Source organism: Molothrus aeneus, chromosome 23 (genome assembly GCF_037042795.1).
Source record: "Molothrus aeneus isolate 106 chromosome 23, BPBGC_Maene_1.0, whole genome shotgun sequence".
NCBI classification, from domain to species: domain Eukaryota; kingdom Metazoa; phylum Chordata; class Aves; order Passeriformes; family Icteridae; genus Molothrus; species Molothrus aeneus.
This window is the reverse complement of record NC_089668.1, coordinates 4,842,549-4,857,901: the sequence shown is the minus strand read 5'-3', so window position 1 is coordinate 4,857,901 and position 15,353 is coordinate 4,842,549. Positions and strand designations below refer to the sequence as shown.

The following is a 15,353-nucleotide window of genomic DNA, read 5'->3' as shown; positions in this document are numbered from 1 at the left end:
CCTCCTTGGGATGATGGCTTTGGAGAGGAGCAGGGACAGTGCAGGGACAGTGCCATGGCAGTGTCCTGTCTGCTCTGCAGGATGTGCAGGGTCCCTTCCTTGGGATGATGAGTTTGGAGAGGAGCAGGGGCAGTGCCATGGCAGTGTCCTGTCTGCTGGGCAGGGTGTGCAGAGTCCCTTCCTTGGGATGATGGGTTTGGAGAGGAGCAGTGACAGTGCAGGGGCAGTGCCATGGCAGTGTCCTGTCTGCTGGACAGGATGTGCAGAGTCCCTTCCTTGGGATGATGGGTTTGGAGAGGAGCAGGGGCAGTGCCATGGCAGTGTCCTGTCTGCTGGGCAGGATGTGCAGAGTCCCTTCCTTGGGATGATGGGTTTGGAGAGGAGCAGGGACAGTGCAGGGACAGTGCCATGGCAGTGTCCTGTCTGCTGGGCAGGATGTGCAGAGTCCCCTCCTTGGGATGATGGCTTTGGAGAGGAGCAGGGACAGTGCAGGGACAGTGCCATGGCAGTGTCCTGTCTGCTCTGCAGGATGTGCAGGGTCCCTTCCTTGGGATGATGAGTTTGGAGAGGAGCAGGGGCAGTGCCATGGCAGTGTCCTGTCTGCTGGGCAGGGTGTGCAGAGTCCCTTCCTTGGGATGATGGGTTTGGAGAGGAGCAGTGACAGTGCAGGGGCAGTGCCATGGCAGTGTCCTGTCTGCTGGACAGGATGTGCAGAGTCCCTTCCTTGGGATGATGGGTTTGGAGAGGAGCAGGGGCAGTGCCATGGCAGTGTCCTGTCTGCTCTGCAGGATGTGCAGAGTCCCCTCCTTGGGATGGGTTTGGAGAGGAGCAGGGACAGTGCAGGGACAGTGCCATGGCAGTGTCCTGTCTGCTCTGCAGGATGTGCAGAGTCCCTTCCTTGGGATGATGGCTTTGGAGAGGAGCAGGGACAGTGCCATGGCAGTGTCCTGTCTGCTGGGCAGGATGTGCAGGGTCCCCTCCTTGGGATGATGGGTTTGGAGAGGAGCAGGGACAGTGCCTGGGGGCTCCATGGAGGGGGGAGATTGAAAATGGGAGTAGGGTTTAATCCAGCAACACAGAGGAGTTGCAAATCATCCAAGGCTTGTTTGCTAGTTGTCCAAGGGCTATGTGCATCTGAAAGGTGACAGTGGGATCAGCAGGAATTGTGTGGGATGAGCCATGAGGAGAAATGGAATTAAATCAATTACAGGTGCTGTTTGGGTGAAATATGGCAAAACATGGCTAAGATTCTTTGTTAGTTTTCTCACCACTCTTTTTCTCTGGTAAAACCTGCAAAGTCTGCTCTGTTGAGCCCTGCCAGATGTGCTGGATTGCAGCTTGAGCAGGTGGAGGGTGCCCAGCCTGGCAATGCACACAGGGCTCGGGGGACTCTGGCAAGACTGCATTTCCCAGGATGTCTCCACTCCTAAAGAAATCCCCATCTGTTGTGGTGCTCACAGGGGTCTGAGGATGAGGGAAGAGATGAGGATCTGACTCCACGTTTCAGAAGGCTTGATTTATTATTTTATGATATATATTATATTAAAACTATACTAAAAGAATAGAAGAAAGGATTTCATCAGAAGGCTAGCAAGCAATGATAACAAAAGCTTGTGACTCTCAGAGAGTCCAAGCCAGCTGACTGTGATTGGCCATTAATTAGAAACAACCACATGAGACCAATCAAAGATCTACCTGTTGCATTCCACAGCAGCAGATAACCATTGGTTACATTTTGTTTCTGAGGCCTCTCAGTTTCTCAGGAGAAAAATCTTAGCAAAAGGATTTTTCATAAAATATCATGGCTACACCCATGTTTCAGTACCCTGTCATCATGAGAGAGAGCAAAACCTGAGTGAGAGGGGAAGCACCCAGCTCTGGGCATGGATCAGCTCTCACACAGAGTTTCCAGCCTCCATGAGAGGTCAGTGCCAAGAGTTGGGCTCTGCTGGGCAGAGTGGAAAAGCAGAACTCAGAATTCAGGGAAAACTCAGGCAGAGCACCAGATCTGATATGATGCTGAGACCTGCCCATCCTGAACTCTGATTCAGAGTGTTTGCAGCACTTAAAGAAAAACTAACCACAGTCAGAAGTGTGACTAAAGAGGGCTTGTTCTCTTTTCCTAGACAGAAGCAGTTCCTTAGACGGCTCTCTGCAGGGACCAGGCCGGGGTACAAAGCGCTTTTCCCAAGATCCCCCTCCATACAGTGCTCCTCTCTCCCCCAAGTTACCAAAGAATGACCGTCACCCTTTGGAAGGTGAGCACAGCGTGTCTCTTCCCAAAGCTGCCTGTTCCCAGAGCCCTGTCCTGGCTGCTGCAGGCTCACATCTGCCCTGCCAAGCCCAGCTGTGGCTGCAGGGAGCTGCTTGGCTTGTCCCTGGCGTGGGTTGTGCTTGGTGTTCCAGAGGGGAGTGGATGAGTGTCGGGGTCTTTAGCTGCTCACAGTGTCCCCAAGAAGAGTTCCAAAGTCTCTTTTCCCAGCCCAGCACTGGAAGAAGGAGTCAGGGCTCTTCATTTCTCAGTCTCAAGGTTGTTTATTGTTGATTATCTGTAAAAAATTTTCTCCCGCCCTGCCGAGGTCCATCCAGCAGGACAGTTCCAGGCACTCTGCCTGCCCCAGGGCAGGGTTATGTCTTTATACTAAAAACTACCTGTACAATATTTACAATTACTTCCCAATACCCATCACCTATATTAGACAGTGAGCTTCTACTCTAAACCAATCCCAAAGTGCCACCATCACAGCAGAAGATGGAGGCCAAGAAGAAGAAGGAGAAAGGCTGGACACACCCAGATTCCTCCATCTTGCCCCCTGAACCCCCATACCAGAAACCCTAAAATCTACTTTTCCACCCCATGATAACTTCACTATCATTCTACCTAAACTATTGTGGCTTGCAGATCTTCATCTAAGGTTGGTAATTTGCTCCATGGGTCATAATCAAACCCACAGGTGTTTTGGGCTCTGTGCAGGGTCTCTGAGCCCCCTGGCAGGGTCCTGGCTGTCCTGGACAGCCAGAGGGATGTCCTGGGTCCTGACAGATGAGCTGCTGTGTGGTGGGCCAGGTTCCCCACAGATGTGTCAGGCATGTGGAATGCAGCAGGAATTCCTCCTAAACCTGACAGGCATCATCTCACACTGTATAATCTGGTTTAGCTTCCCTCGCTGTGCATGGCATTAACAGTGCTCAAACTGCCCAGCTGCCTCAATCTGATTTGTGGATTTTTCCCTGAGGGTTTGCTGCAGCCTGTTGTACAGATGCTGATGTGCAGCTGTACCCCAGGAACTTGCTGCCCTTTGCCAGGATCTCATCTTGTTGCTCACTGAAACAGCTGGGGGGTGTCACTGGCTCCCTCAGCTCAGCCACTGCATTCCCATCCCACACTGCTGCTCCTTCCTCAGGATGCCACTGCTGCAGAAGCAGGAATTACCTCTTTATTCCTTACTAAGCATAGGCACACTTAAAACCCTTCACAGCTGGGATGCAAGTCAGCAGCAGAATTCATCTTCCCAGGAAGAGGCAAAGTTTGCCCAGTTCATTTATCATGAACTCAGTTATTTTAGCTGTGGGATCCATAGGTGACTCTTGCATGCATAGGTGGGAGATTTCCAGAAGATCCAGGTAGCTGGAGGACTCCTTGAACTGAGGAATCTTCAATAAATACACTCCCACTTTGTACTGAACTGCAAACCCTCATAATGCAGACTGATGATTTAATCTTACTGGGGCTTTTAATTAATGGATGGTGAAATCTGCCTACATGTTAGTCACAATTCTTTGTGACTGAAATCCCTGAAAAATTGCTGGAGACTCCTGGGCAGGCTCTCAGTTCAGTGGCTTCATGCTCTGTTGCTGTCCCTTTAGAATCCCCATTTCCCTGGTTTTGCTGGGTGTGAGTGCCAGCCTGGCACCACTGTGGGTGATTTTTGTCTGTGTCCATCACTGTGTCCTGTGCCCTGCAGGATCTCTGACCCTGCCTCTAACACTGAACTTGCCCAGAGCAGCTGTGGCTGCCCCATCTCTGGAAGTTTCCAATGCCAGGTGGACATTGGGGCCTGGAGCAACCTGGGACAGTGGGAGGTGACCCTGCCATGGCAGGGAGTGGGACTGGATGGGCTTTAAGGTCCTTCCCAACCCAAACCCTTCCATGCTTCTCTGGTGGACAGTTTCTAGTGGCCTCATTACCTGCAGTGATTGAAACTGTACATTTGTCACAGAGCTGGTGTGTGGCACTGCCTCATCTATTCCAGCATCTTGACAGGTCAGAAACTGTCCCCAGAGCCCCCTCCTGTTCCTCACCTCCAAATGGGTGCTGGTCTCCTTGATTCCTCTCTGATGCATCAGCCACTGCCTTTGGTAACTGTTGGCACAGCCCAGCCCCTCCTCCTCCCCCAGCAGGTGGGACATGCAGTGCTCAGCCTGTTCTTGAAGATTGCTCCAAAGGTTCACATGCCTTGGTTGGGTGGTGAATGTTGCCCACTCTGTATTGTCAGTGAAGAGAGAAAGCTTCCATGATGGGTAATTCCAAGGAGGAGCCTTCACTAGGTTCCTACAAGATTGATTCTTTGTCTGCTTCAAAGTCTATTCAGTTATCCCTTGGCCTTTGAGTGGGTTGTGCCATCTGGATGCCAGAATTCTCCAGCCTCTTCCAGAAGAACACAGACAAGTGGGCAGGAAGTGTGTCTGCATGTGAGGGGTGATCCTTCCTGCAGCAGCTTGGTCTGCTTCTGTTCTTCATCCAAGCAGGGAGCAATGAGGTTCAAATTCCATCTAGAAATTCATTCTTATCCCACAGCTAAAAGCTGTAATGAATACATTCTCCTCCACCGTGAAATTGAGGTTCAGACAGGAATATTTGCATTTCAGAGGATATATTTTAAGAATATGCACCTGAAATACTCAGATATTGAGTATTTCTTGAGCAAGGCACATATTCTCATGGGAATGAACTCTGTCTCAGACAGCAGCTCCTGAGCACATCCCTGTTTGCCATGTGGAAGGCTGTGAGCAGCAGTGGGACATCTCCATTCACTCTGCATTTGGCAAGAAGCAGAGACACGAGGAAGGGATCTCACATATTACATTGTTTTTCCTCTTGCATCCAGTGGAGTTTGTGTGGCTTTTTGCTGAAACACTGCAGTCCCAGCACAGTGGGGGACTGCCTTCCCAGCCCATCACTTGCTGGAAGCAGTGGGTGTTCAGGAGTAGTGCAAATCACATTTGTGCTTGTGGCCAAACTCCCATGTTTTAGCAGTAAAGTGACACTGTTGAGTCTATAGCACTATTTGTTTAATTAAACTTTAATTATCTGCTCCCTGCCTCTCCACCACTAATTGTGGCATGTTTCCCTGCAATGTGCCAACTGCCAGCCTTTAGTTAAACCTAACAGTGTGTGTAAGGAACTCTGCCTAAGGATCAGCCACCTCCTCCTCACACTCTGTTTGTCAAAGGTGAAGGATCCTGGGTGTTGCCTGAGTATCTCATCTACAGATGATTCCCAGGGGCAGCAATCATTCCCCTCTTGCCTCATGTCCTTCTCCCTTCCCTGCAGGTATCACTCACTGAGCAGTTCCCTGTGTACTTGTGTTTTTAGGAAAACCCTCACTCCCTCTTGCACTGAGCCAGCCACAAAGCCCCCAGTTCTGCTGCAGAGTTCCAGCCCAGGCAGGCTCTGCCCTGTGCAGGGTTAGGGAACCTGGGGATCACTGTGTGCCTTCAGTTTTAGCTCCTGGGCAGAAGCACATCGTGCCCCCAGGTGGCCCTCGGCTGTGATCAGCAGCTGTGAGAACAGGATCACATATTTGTGTTTGCAGAATGCATCACAGCACATTCCTGTCATGACACTGTTCATTGTTGAGTGAAGTCATTTCTGAGGGTGAGTTCTGGATCCTCAGCCTTGCACTGACAGAACCTGTGCATGTGCTCTCCCAGACTGGGCCTGAAACTCCTGCTGCCACCAATCCCTGCTGAGAGCTCTGGGGTTTTTGGGAGCACTCAGACACGTGTTTGTGTCACCCAGCACATCTGGGTGAGTGTCCCAGGACCTCCTGGCCAGCTGCAGCTCTCTGTCACCCCAGAAGGTGCTGAGATGCACAGCTTGGACCTGTTGCCATGCCCACAGCCACTGTCCTGTGACAGCTCAGAGGGCTGTGCTCACTGACCCTCTCCTGCCCTGTCCTTCCCTGGCAGTTTCCTGAACCCTTCCCCAGATGTTTCATGGGAAGTGTTTTGGGGTTCAAACAGAACTGTCCTGTTGAGGAGTGTGAAAAACGTCAATCACTTGTTTTTAAAATTTTAAAAGCTTAATAGTAATAAAATGGTTATAAAAATAGTAATACAATTAGAGTAATAATAATTAGGACAATTTGAATTAGGACAATATGAGACAATAGAGACAAAGAGTTACAGACAGTCCAGGTACCTTTTCTGGGCAGCACAAGCCCGAAAAAGGACCCACGTTAACAAAGGATTAACCCTTAAAAACAATAACCTGTTGCATATTCATACACCTCAGACATGATGCATAAATTCCATTCAAACACAGGATTCTGTCTGGGCAGTGTCAGCTTCTTCCTCTGTATCCTAACAGTGCCCTCGAGGCAGGAAGAAGTTTGTTTCTGCTGATAAGAGGGGCAATAAATTCTTCTCCTCTGAAAGATTCAGGTGTCCTGTGGCTGCTATCTTGCTGTTAGTCCTTTCTTTTAAAAAAGTATCCTACATAGCATAATTTCTATTTTAACATTTTTTATAACCTAAAACTATATTTAACACACTACTTAAGAGAATTAATACAGCATCACTTTCTAACACAACACATCTAATATTCATTTGAATATTTGTGAAAAGCCAATCATAAAATACATGCATTTTTCACAAGGAGGAGACCAAATGTAGTTTGAAGCAGCTGCAGTGGAACCCCACTGGTGTAAGTGACACCCACAAGTGGCTGTGGCTGGGCAGGGATCTCCACCCAGGCCAGACCAGGGCAGCCAGCTCTGCTTTGCATCCAGTCTGGGGCTGAAATGCAATGGTGGCAGTGCAGGAGGGGTTTGGAGTTATTCAGGAATAGCCATGAGTCAGCAAACCATTTTTTATGCATGCAGAGCAGGTGAGAACACACCTGTGCATGGGGGAGAGTGACAAGAGGGCCAGCACAGGTCACAGGGGTAACAGTTCACACCAGCAGGTTGTACAGGAGATTTTAAGGCTGTGCTGCTGTTTCTGCACATCCCAGAGACCTAAAAGCAAGCAAAGGCAGCAGTGCCTCAAGTGCAGAGTGGCAAAGCCCTGGGGTGGGAGCAGCAATTTCCCAGTGATAGCCCCACACAGGGCTGGGGTGGGAGCAGCAATTTCCCAGTGATAGCCCCACACAGGGCTGGGGTGGGAGCAGCAATTTCCCAGTGATAGCCCCACACAGGGCTGGGGTGAGAGCAGCAATTTCCCAGTGATAGCCCCACACAGGGCTGGGGTGGGAGCAGCAATTTCCCAGTGATAGCCCCACACAGGGCTGGGGTGGGAGCAGCAATTTCCCAGTGATAGCCCCACACAGGGCTGGGGTGAGAGCAGCAATTTCCCAGTGATAGCCCCACACAGGGCTGGGGTGAGAGCAGCAATTTCCCAGTGATAGCCCCACACAGGACTGGCCAGCAGCCACACAAGGGTGTTCCCATTTCATGTCCTTACAGTGTGAAGCCCGGGCAGGTCAGGGCTGGACCAGCTGAGCTGGCCTCTGGATCTCTGCTCAAACACAGGCAGCAGGAGCAGAAGATCCCAGCTGTCACAACAGTGCCACAGTTCACAGAAACCAGAGCAAGTGAGGGGGAGCCAGCCAGGAGATGCTGCCCCAGTCAGTGGGACCCAATATCTGCAGCACTTGGGAACCACTTCAGGCTCTGGCAAGCTGCACTTCCCTTCACTGGAGCATCAGCATCACCTCAGCAGGGAACTGGGGAAAATCTCAGCAGCTTCTGGGTCTCTCAGGCTGCAAATCCTGCACCCTCACCATGACCCCCAGCTCAGCACAGCAGTGCTGTGCTGGCTTTCACCTGCTGCTCCTGGAGTCTGGGAAGTGCCAGGGAAGAATCCCAGGGCCTGGCAAGTGCTCAGGCTTCCTCAGCCTTGTCAGCTGCCAGGGTGCTGGAGTGGCAGCAGCTCAGGGCTGTGAGCTGCCCTCAGGACCCCTCAGGTTGTGGTGGAGGAGCTGCAGCTCCCAGCCATGTGTGCTGGCAGTGCTCAGGCAATGCCCCTCACTGTGGAGCTGCTGCCCTCTTTGGCAGGTGGTTCATCATAAAGAGCACTTGAGGGTGGCTCATGAGGCACAAGAACCACCTGGGCTGAGACTCAGCTGTGCCACAGTAAAACCTGCAAAGGTGGCCCCGCAGTGGAGCTGGCACAGTGTAAGAGCACAGACAGATCTAGCTGCCTCAGCCAGTGCAGCCTGTCACCCTGGACAGCCTCCCCAGCCCCTCCAGCCCAATAGTACCATGGCAGCTGCAAATTCAGGGCATTTCTGGAGAAGATGAGGAAGCCACCATTGCTCTGACATCCTGCCTGGGGAGGTTTTAGAGGCCCAGGCCCTCCTGTGCGTGTTCCAGTACAGGGAATTGGCGTCTGATATGGTTAGGCTGGAAAAGAGCCCAGCAGGAGCCCAGGAGGGATGAGCAGCTCATCACCAGCTTTTGGGGCAGCTCATCATTGCTTTTGGGGCAGCTCATCATTGCTTTTGGGGCCAGAGGAGCAGCAGGGTGTGGGAGCATTGCCTGGCCCTGATGGCACAGCTCCCTCCTGCTCTGCATGTGTCTGCCACCCAATGCCAAGCCCTTGGTGAGGTGCAGGGTGTGGCCCCTCAGGGAGCATCTCCTCCCCTTCTCTTCAGGGCTGTCTGTGAGTCCTGTGTCCTTTGGCATCCAGAGGTGCCCCTTGGCCACAGAGGGGCCCAGGGCAGGCAGGCCTCAGTGCTGGTGGTGGCACGAGCAGAGTAGCTGAAGAAAGGAGCTGCTGCTCCAGTTTGGGACCATTGTCACTACACTGGTTGGACTGGCACTGGCAGATGGTGACACCATTGGCAGCTGGTGAATGCCAGGGCTGTGGCAGGGCCTGGTTTGATCCCTGAGCCCAGCCAGGGCTTGGACCCAGCCATGCTGCTGTGGCTCTGCCCCACACGGGAGCGTGGCCGTGGCGTTCGGGTGGGTGCACTAACTGCAGCTTGGTGCATTCCAGGTGAAACCTTTGTCCTGGGAGATGGCCTCCCAGGGCCCTTAGAGCCTCGCCTGGACCCCATGGACTCTGCCTTGAACTCTGTCAGTTCATCCAGCCACAGCAGGAGCTCCAGAGACTTTCGCCTGCCAGGATACAGGCACCTGCAGCAGCCCTGCAGCCTCAGCCAGGGCAGCAGCTCTGCCCTGCGCAGGCTGAGCTCTGGGGGTAAGAGCTCAGAACAGCCCTGAGCTGTACATGGGGCAGTGAAGGGCTGGGCTAACTCCAGTCACACCTCTCTGAGTGCACCAAGTGCCAGAGGCTGGGCTCTGCACAGCCAGCTGAGTCTGTTAGGTGTGATGGCACCTGGCAGGTGGCAGTGTGGACAGGTGATGTGGACAGGTGACGTTTCTGCTTTGCCTGGTGACTGGGTGGACCTGGAGGTCGGTGGGGAGAAAGGAACAGGCAGGAGCTGAACTGTGTCCAAGTGATAAATGGGTGTCTGAGTCCACAAGGATGGATTGGGAATGGCTGGGGAGTCAAAAGTTGCCTGGTGGGGCGGGGAGGATGGGCAGATGCAGGAATAGCACCTCTCTGTATGGGGGAATGGGGGCAGGAGAGCTGAACTGCTCATTGCAGCATGTGGGGTCACAAATAATGTCATTTTAGGTGCATGGCATCAGTAAAAGCCTCTGAAAAGCTCAGGCTGCTGCTGCCTCCCCCACACATTTTCAGGCAGAGCTGAGACAAGGGGCTGGGCACGCTGGGAGCAGGACTTGTGCCAGCTCAGGCTGGGAGGTCACCTGTGGGTTCAGTCCATCAGAAGATGCAGCCAATGGAAACATAAACCAGCTTTGCTGTGTTAGATGTGCTAAAGGTGTTGGGAGGGGAGGAGGAGCCGTGCTTGTGGAGACACCTGGGAATGGCAGGGGATGTTCTGCTGAGGTGGGAAGTGTCTGCCCATGGACAGGGAGGAGTGGGAGCTGGGGCCAAACAAGGGGAGTGGGGCTTGAGAGAGGGGACAAGAGCTCAGTATAGAAGGCTGCCCTGAAAAGTCAGACCTAAAGAGGGGGAGTAAGGTTTGGGTGCCAGAGCTGTGCCACAGGAGTCTGGGCCTGGCCCTTGCTGTGTCTCTGCCCTGCTGTGGAGAGGAGCTGAGTGGTGGTGGGCTGAGGGCCAGTGGCTGGGGCGGTGCCAGGGAGCCCCAGTAACGGAGCTGTGGCTTCCCCAGGCTCGGACAGGTACCCGGGCTCCCGGGACAGCTCCCGGCTCAGCAGCCGCGACCCCTCGGCCTGGACGGTGGAGGAGGTGATGCAGTTCATCCGCGAGGCAGACCCGCAGCTGGGCCCCCACGCCGACCTCTTCCGAAAGCACGTGAGTGTGCAGAGCTGGGTGTGCTTGGGTTCATGTGCCGAGCTGGGTGTGCTTGGGTTCATGTGCAGAGCTGGGTGTGCTTGGGGTTCATTTACAGAGCTCTGGGTGTGCTTGGGTTCATGTGCAGAGCTGGGTGTGCTTGGGTTCATGTGCAGAGCTCTGGGTGTGCTTGGGGTTCATTTACAGAGCTCTCTGTGTGTTTGGGGTTCATTTACAGAGCTCTCTGTGTGTTTGGGGTTCATGTGCAGAGCTCTGGGTGTGTTTAGGGGTGTGCTACATCTGGAAGGGGCAAATCACACCAACAAAATCCACGAGACTCAGAACACAGCAGCACTTCAGGCCAGATGTGTGGGGATTACCAGTTGTGGGTTTCTCTGGGTCTGCATTGAAGGCACTTGAGGCAGCAGTTCATGTTGGGACTCAGGTGTTTATTATTTCTGATCAGTAAAACAGTCTCACTGCTGTGAGTTCAGCAGCTTTTCATTAGAAGGCACAAAATGGCCACAATCTCTTGTTCCAAGGTCTTTTAAGACTAAACTATCCAATTAAGAACTGACACCTGGATTATTTTCCCTTTTAATCCAATAACTGATCCCACAGAGCCCACAATGCAGACTTTTCAGAGTGGATGTGGGGCTATCTGTGCTGTCGATGCTGGGATGTCCATACTGGGGGTCTCCATACTGGAGTCTCCATAGTGGGGTCTCCATGCTGGGATGTCCCTGCTGGAGTATCCACACTGGGACGTCCTTATTGGGATGTCCCTACTGGGATGTCCCTGCTGAGATGTCCATACTTGGGTGTCCATACTGGGATCTCCATACTAGAGTCTCCATGCTGGGATGTCCTCACTGGGATGTCCATACTGGGATGTCCGTGCTGGGGAGTCCATGCTGGGATGTCCATACTGGGATGCTGCTGAGCAGGGCTCTCTCACCCAGCCCTGCTGTTGCATTTTGAGCCTGGCTCAGGCAGGGCTGGGGCTCCCAGGTGCCATCACGAGCTCTGTGGTTGATCCTTGCAGGAGATCGACGGGAAAGCCCTGCTGCTGCTGCGCAGTGACATGATGATGAAATACATGGGGCTGAAGCTGGGGCCAGCCCTGAAGCTCACCTACCACATCGACAAGCTAAAGCAAGGCAAGTTCTGAGAGGACTCCTGGCAGGATGGATCCCACCCGCGCTCCCGGCCGCCCCACCCGCGCTCACCTGCCACAGGTTCGCATGCACACACCCCTTCCGCCGCAGCAGACAGACAGACAGACGGACACTCCCGACGCCGGCCGGGCCCTCGGGGCCCCGCCCGCCCCCGACAGCGCTCAGGAGGAGCCCGGCACAGCCAGGCCCTGCACCAGACTCGGGCTGGGGGCATTGGCACAGCCGGGCCCTGCACCAGGCTCGGGCTGGGGGCATTGGCACAGCCGGGCTCTCACCAGACTCGAGCTGGGGGCATTGGCACAGCCGGGCTCTCACCAGACTCGAGCTGGGGGCATTGGCACAGCCGGGCTCTCACCAGACTCGGGCTGGGGGCATTGGCACAGCCGGGCCCTGCACCAGACTCGAGCTGGGGGCATTGGCACAGCCGGGCTCTCACCAGACTCAGGCTGGGGCCATTGGCACAGCCGGGCTCTCACCAGACTCGGGCTGGGGGCATTGGCACAGCCGGGCCCTGCACCAGGCTCGGGCTGGGGCCATTGGCACAGCCGGGCTCTCACCAGACTCAGGTTGGGGCCATTGGAAGCCGAGGTGTCTCCCCTGCTTCCCAGCCAGCGCCTCTCCATGAGCTCAGTCCTGCTTCCCTGGATGGAGCAGCTCCAGCAGGGCCCCTGGGGCCCCGGTGTTTGCCTCAGCTCCTCCCTGGGCCTGGGGGGCAGCCCCTGGGCACTGAGCCTGGCCAGCCTCAAGGGGCTCAGTGCCCCCAGCCTGCCCTCAGCCCCGTGGCACCGCAGTGAGCTCAGAGCCTTGGCCAGCCAGCCCTGTCTCCAAACTGGGGGAGCCCATCCACCCATCTCTGCCTGCCCCCAGCTCCTGACCTGGCTCCAGCTGGGCACACTGGGCTGGGGGGGTGGAGGCTTTCATATTTATTCCAGACTGGAGAGATGCCATGTGGGAGCATGGAGAGAGCTGGGAGAGCTGAGCAGGGCTGGGCCTGGCATGCCCCTGGCACGGATGGGCCTGGGCTGGTGTTGGAGGCTGCCTGGATGCTGCAGGACTCAGCTGATCCTTCTCGCCTTTTTTAATTTTTGTTTTAATTTGGATTTTTTTTTTTTTTACTAAGGAGTTGTCTGTTTCAAACGATGAGATGATTTTTCTACCTGTGTTGAACTCACAGCTCTTGGTGGTTTTTTAGCCAGAGCTGCTAAGGTTTGTCTTCCCAGGGGCACTCCTGCTCCTCTAGTTTTGGTCTGTCCCAGCTCAGCGTGTGTGAGGGTTTTGGGTCTGGCCAGAGCATCCCAGGATGGTGACCTGTCCTGGCACTGCTCTTCCTGTGAGGGCTTTGTGAGGGCTGTGAGGGCTTTGCCCTTCCCGAGGCACCTACTGGTCTCAGGCAGTTTAATGTATTTATTTTTGATGGCACTTGAGTGCTTCCCATGGTCCCAGACAGGTTTCTGCAGCTGCATGAGGAGTGTCAGAGTGGAGCCACCAGCTGTGCCACCGCAGTGTCCCCTGGACAGCAGCTGCCACCCGGGGCTGCCCAGACCCTGGAGCATCACAGGCACCAGCGTGGCCTGAGCTGGGACAGGGCTGATGGTGCCAGCACAGCCCCGTGTGCCCACACACACCTCAGCACGCTCCCCCTGCAGTGACCAAAGGGCTGGGACAGAATCTCCACTCCAAGCACTTCCCTCTCCTGTCCCAGCTCAGCCTCTGCATCGGAGCCACAGCTCCCAGCCTCCCCTGCAGCCTCGAGGGCCTGGCCAGCAGCAGGATGGGCCCCTATGGTGACCAACCCTCCAGGCTCTTGCACTGAGTCAGGTTTACCCCTAAGGGGCAAAGTTGCAAAAAAAAAAAAAAAGAAAAAATACCCCAAACCCCAAAGTAATAAAAAGGCAAAATGGCTTTTGTCCTGTAGCAGCCTGTGCTGCTCACGGGGCCCTCGCTGTGACCTGGCCCCAGGGCCAGCCTGTGCTTTCCTCTGCACTTCTTTTACGTTGATTTGTTTATAAATAAAAGGATACCAAGCTCCTCCCCGTGGTTTGTGCACTGATGGCAGCGTGGGACTGAGCCCTGGGACTGAGCCCCAGGACTGAGCCCCGGCTGCCCCAGGCAAGGAGGGAGAGCGGGGCCAGGGTGGGGCTGGGGGTGATGGGGAGGCCAGGGAAGCACAGCCTGGCCTCCCTGAACCACGGGGTGCCCTTGGCTGAGGGTGCTCCCAGCACTTGTCCCAGCCTTGTTCCCGAAGCCAGAGCCAGGGCTGAGGCTGCTCTGGGGACAGCCCCACATCACCCCATGGACACAGCTCTGGCCTGTGCACAGCCCTGCTTCTCCTGCAGCAGGCAAGAAACGCTCCTGGCTGTGGAGGACAGGGTGGACAAACCCTCCTGGGGCAGCTCAAAGCCACTGGAAACCTTTTCCTGCCCTGCAGAGCCTGCAGGCTCAGCCCACGCTCCCCAGGTTTCTCCAGGGCTGGAAGGAAGCTCAGTAACTTCACTTTGCAGCTCCACATCTAAACCCACAAGTTTTTGCTAGCTTAGAGGGGATTAATTCAAGATTGGGAAGTTTTGTGCTTCAGTCCTTTCCTTCCCTCCCTCCGAGCAGGCAGAACAGAGCAGGCTCAGGGCTCCTCACTCAGTTTGTTACAAATGAGCATTTAATGACCCAGTCAGTTGCAGAGTTTTGGCCAAAACAAACATTTCAGGAGAAAAAAAAAAAACCACAGTTGTGCTGCAGCTGAGGGAGGATCTCAGCCTGCCCCAGGATGGCCAGGCCAGGGCAGGAGTGGGCAGCAGCAGAGCAACTGCAACTCGAGAATTCCTGCCCCACAGCTGGAACTGGCACACGAGGAGTGCTCCAAGCTCTCCAGGCTCACAGCAGCTTTACAGGGAATATTTAAAACAAATGAGGACTAAAAAAGCAAGGGGGGCTGGGAGGAGATCACTGGGGAGGGACAGGACAGGGTTTGGTTTTGTGGCTCAGCCAGGTCTGACCGTGCAGCTCTCCCAAACTCCACGGAGCTGCTGAAGTCCGAGTGTGCAACATCAGACAAGGGAGACACTTTCCTTCCTTTTTCTTTGTTCCTTTCTCCTCAATCAAGGGCCACACAGGGCAGGGAATGGAGGCAGCTCAGCCCCACAGAGCTGGACAGCAACACCAAGGCAGGGCTGGTGAGCTCCTCCCTCAGGAACAGCCCTTGGAGAAGAAGGGCACCCACTGCAGGAGCCCAGGACGTGACTCCAGCGAGGACAAAAAGGCAACAAAAAGGCTCCACTTCAAATCCATGAAAAAGCACCAGGAGCTGCTGTGTCCCAGGCCAGGGACACAGTTCAAGGCAGCAGTGAAGTGGTTCAGGGGTTCACTCTGTGCTCACCTCCCCCTTGATGCAAGGGGTCGAAGTTTCCCAGCCCCAGGAGCACAGGGAGGGCTCACAGGGACCCCTCAGGTCAGGGTTTCCCTGCAGCTTTGTTCTCCTGGCCCCCAGCCTGATCCCAGTTGATCACATCCCTGCAGTGACACCTCAGCCAGAGCTGAGCATATTCCACAGTAACTAACACTATTCCAGGAAGATCTTCCTGGTTACAAATTCATTGTGACAATGAATGCACCAAGAGCACCAGTGCCAAA

The 15,353-nt window shown here is 54.5% G+C and overlaps 1 protein-coding gene across 4 annotated transcripts in view; it reads left to right on the top strand.

Moving 5' to 3' along the window:
* SCMH1 (Scm polycomb group protein homolog 1) overlaps positions 1-13,758 on the top strand; it is a 63,929-nt gene extending 50,171 nt beyond the window's left edge. For 2 of the 4 annotated variants that reach the window (XM_066564980.1, XM_066564981.1), the window contains 4 exons: positions 2,127-2,258; positions 9,223-9,426; positions 10,430-10,572; positions 11,597-13,758. In XM_066564980.1, the coding sequence (XP_066421077.1) occupies positions 2,127-2,258; positions 9,223-9,426; positions 10,430-10,572; positions 11,597-11,722 (605 nt within the window). In that variant the 3' untranslated portion in view covers positions 11,723-13,758. The remainder of the gene's footprint in view (positions 1-2,126; positions 2,259-9,222; positions 9,427-10,429; positions 10,573-11,596) is intronic. The other 2 variants (XM_066564983.1, XM_066564984.1) reach the window with 2 other exon arrangements.
* The last annotated feature ends 1,595 nt before the right edge of the window (positions 13,759-15,353 follow it).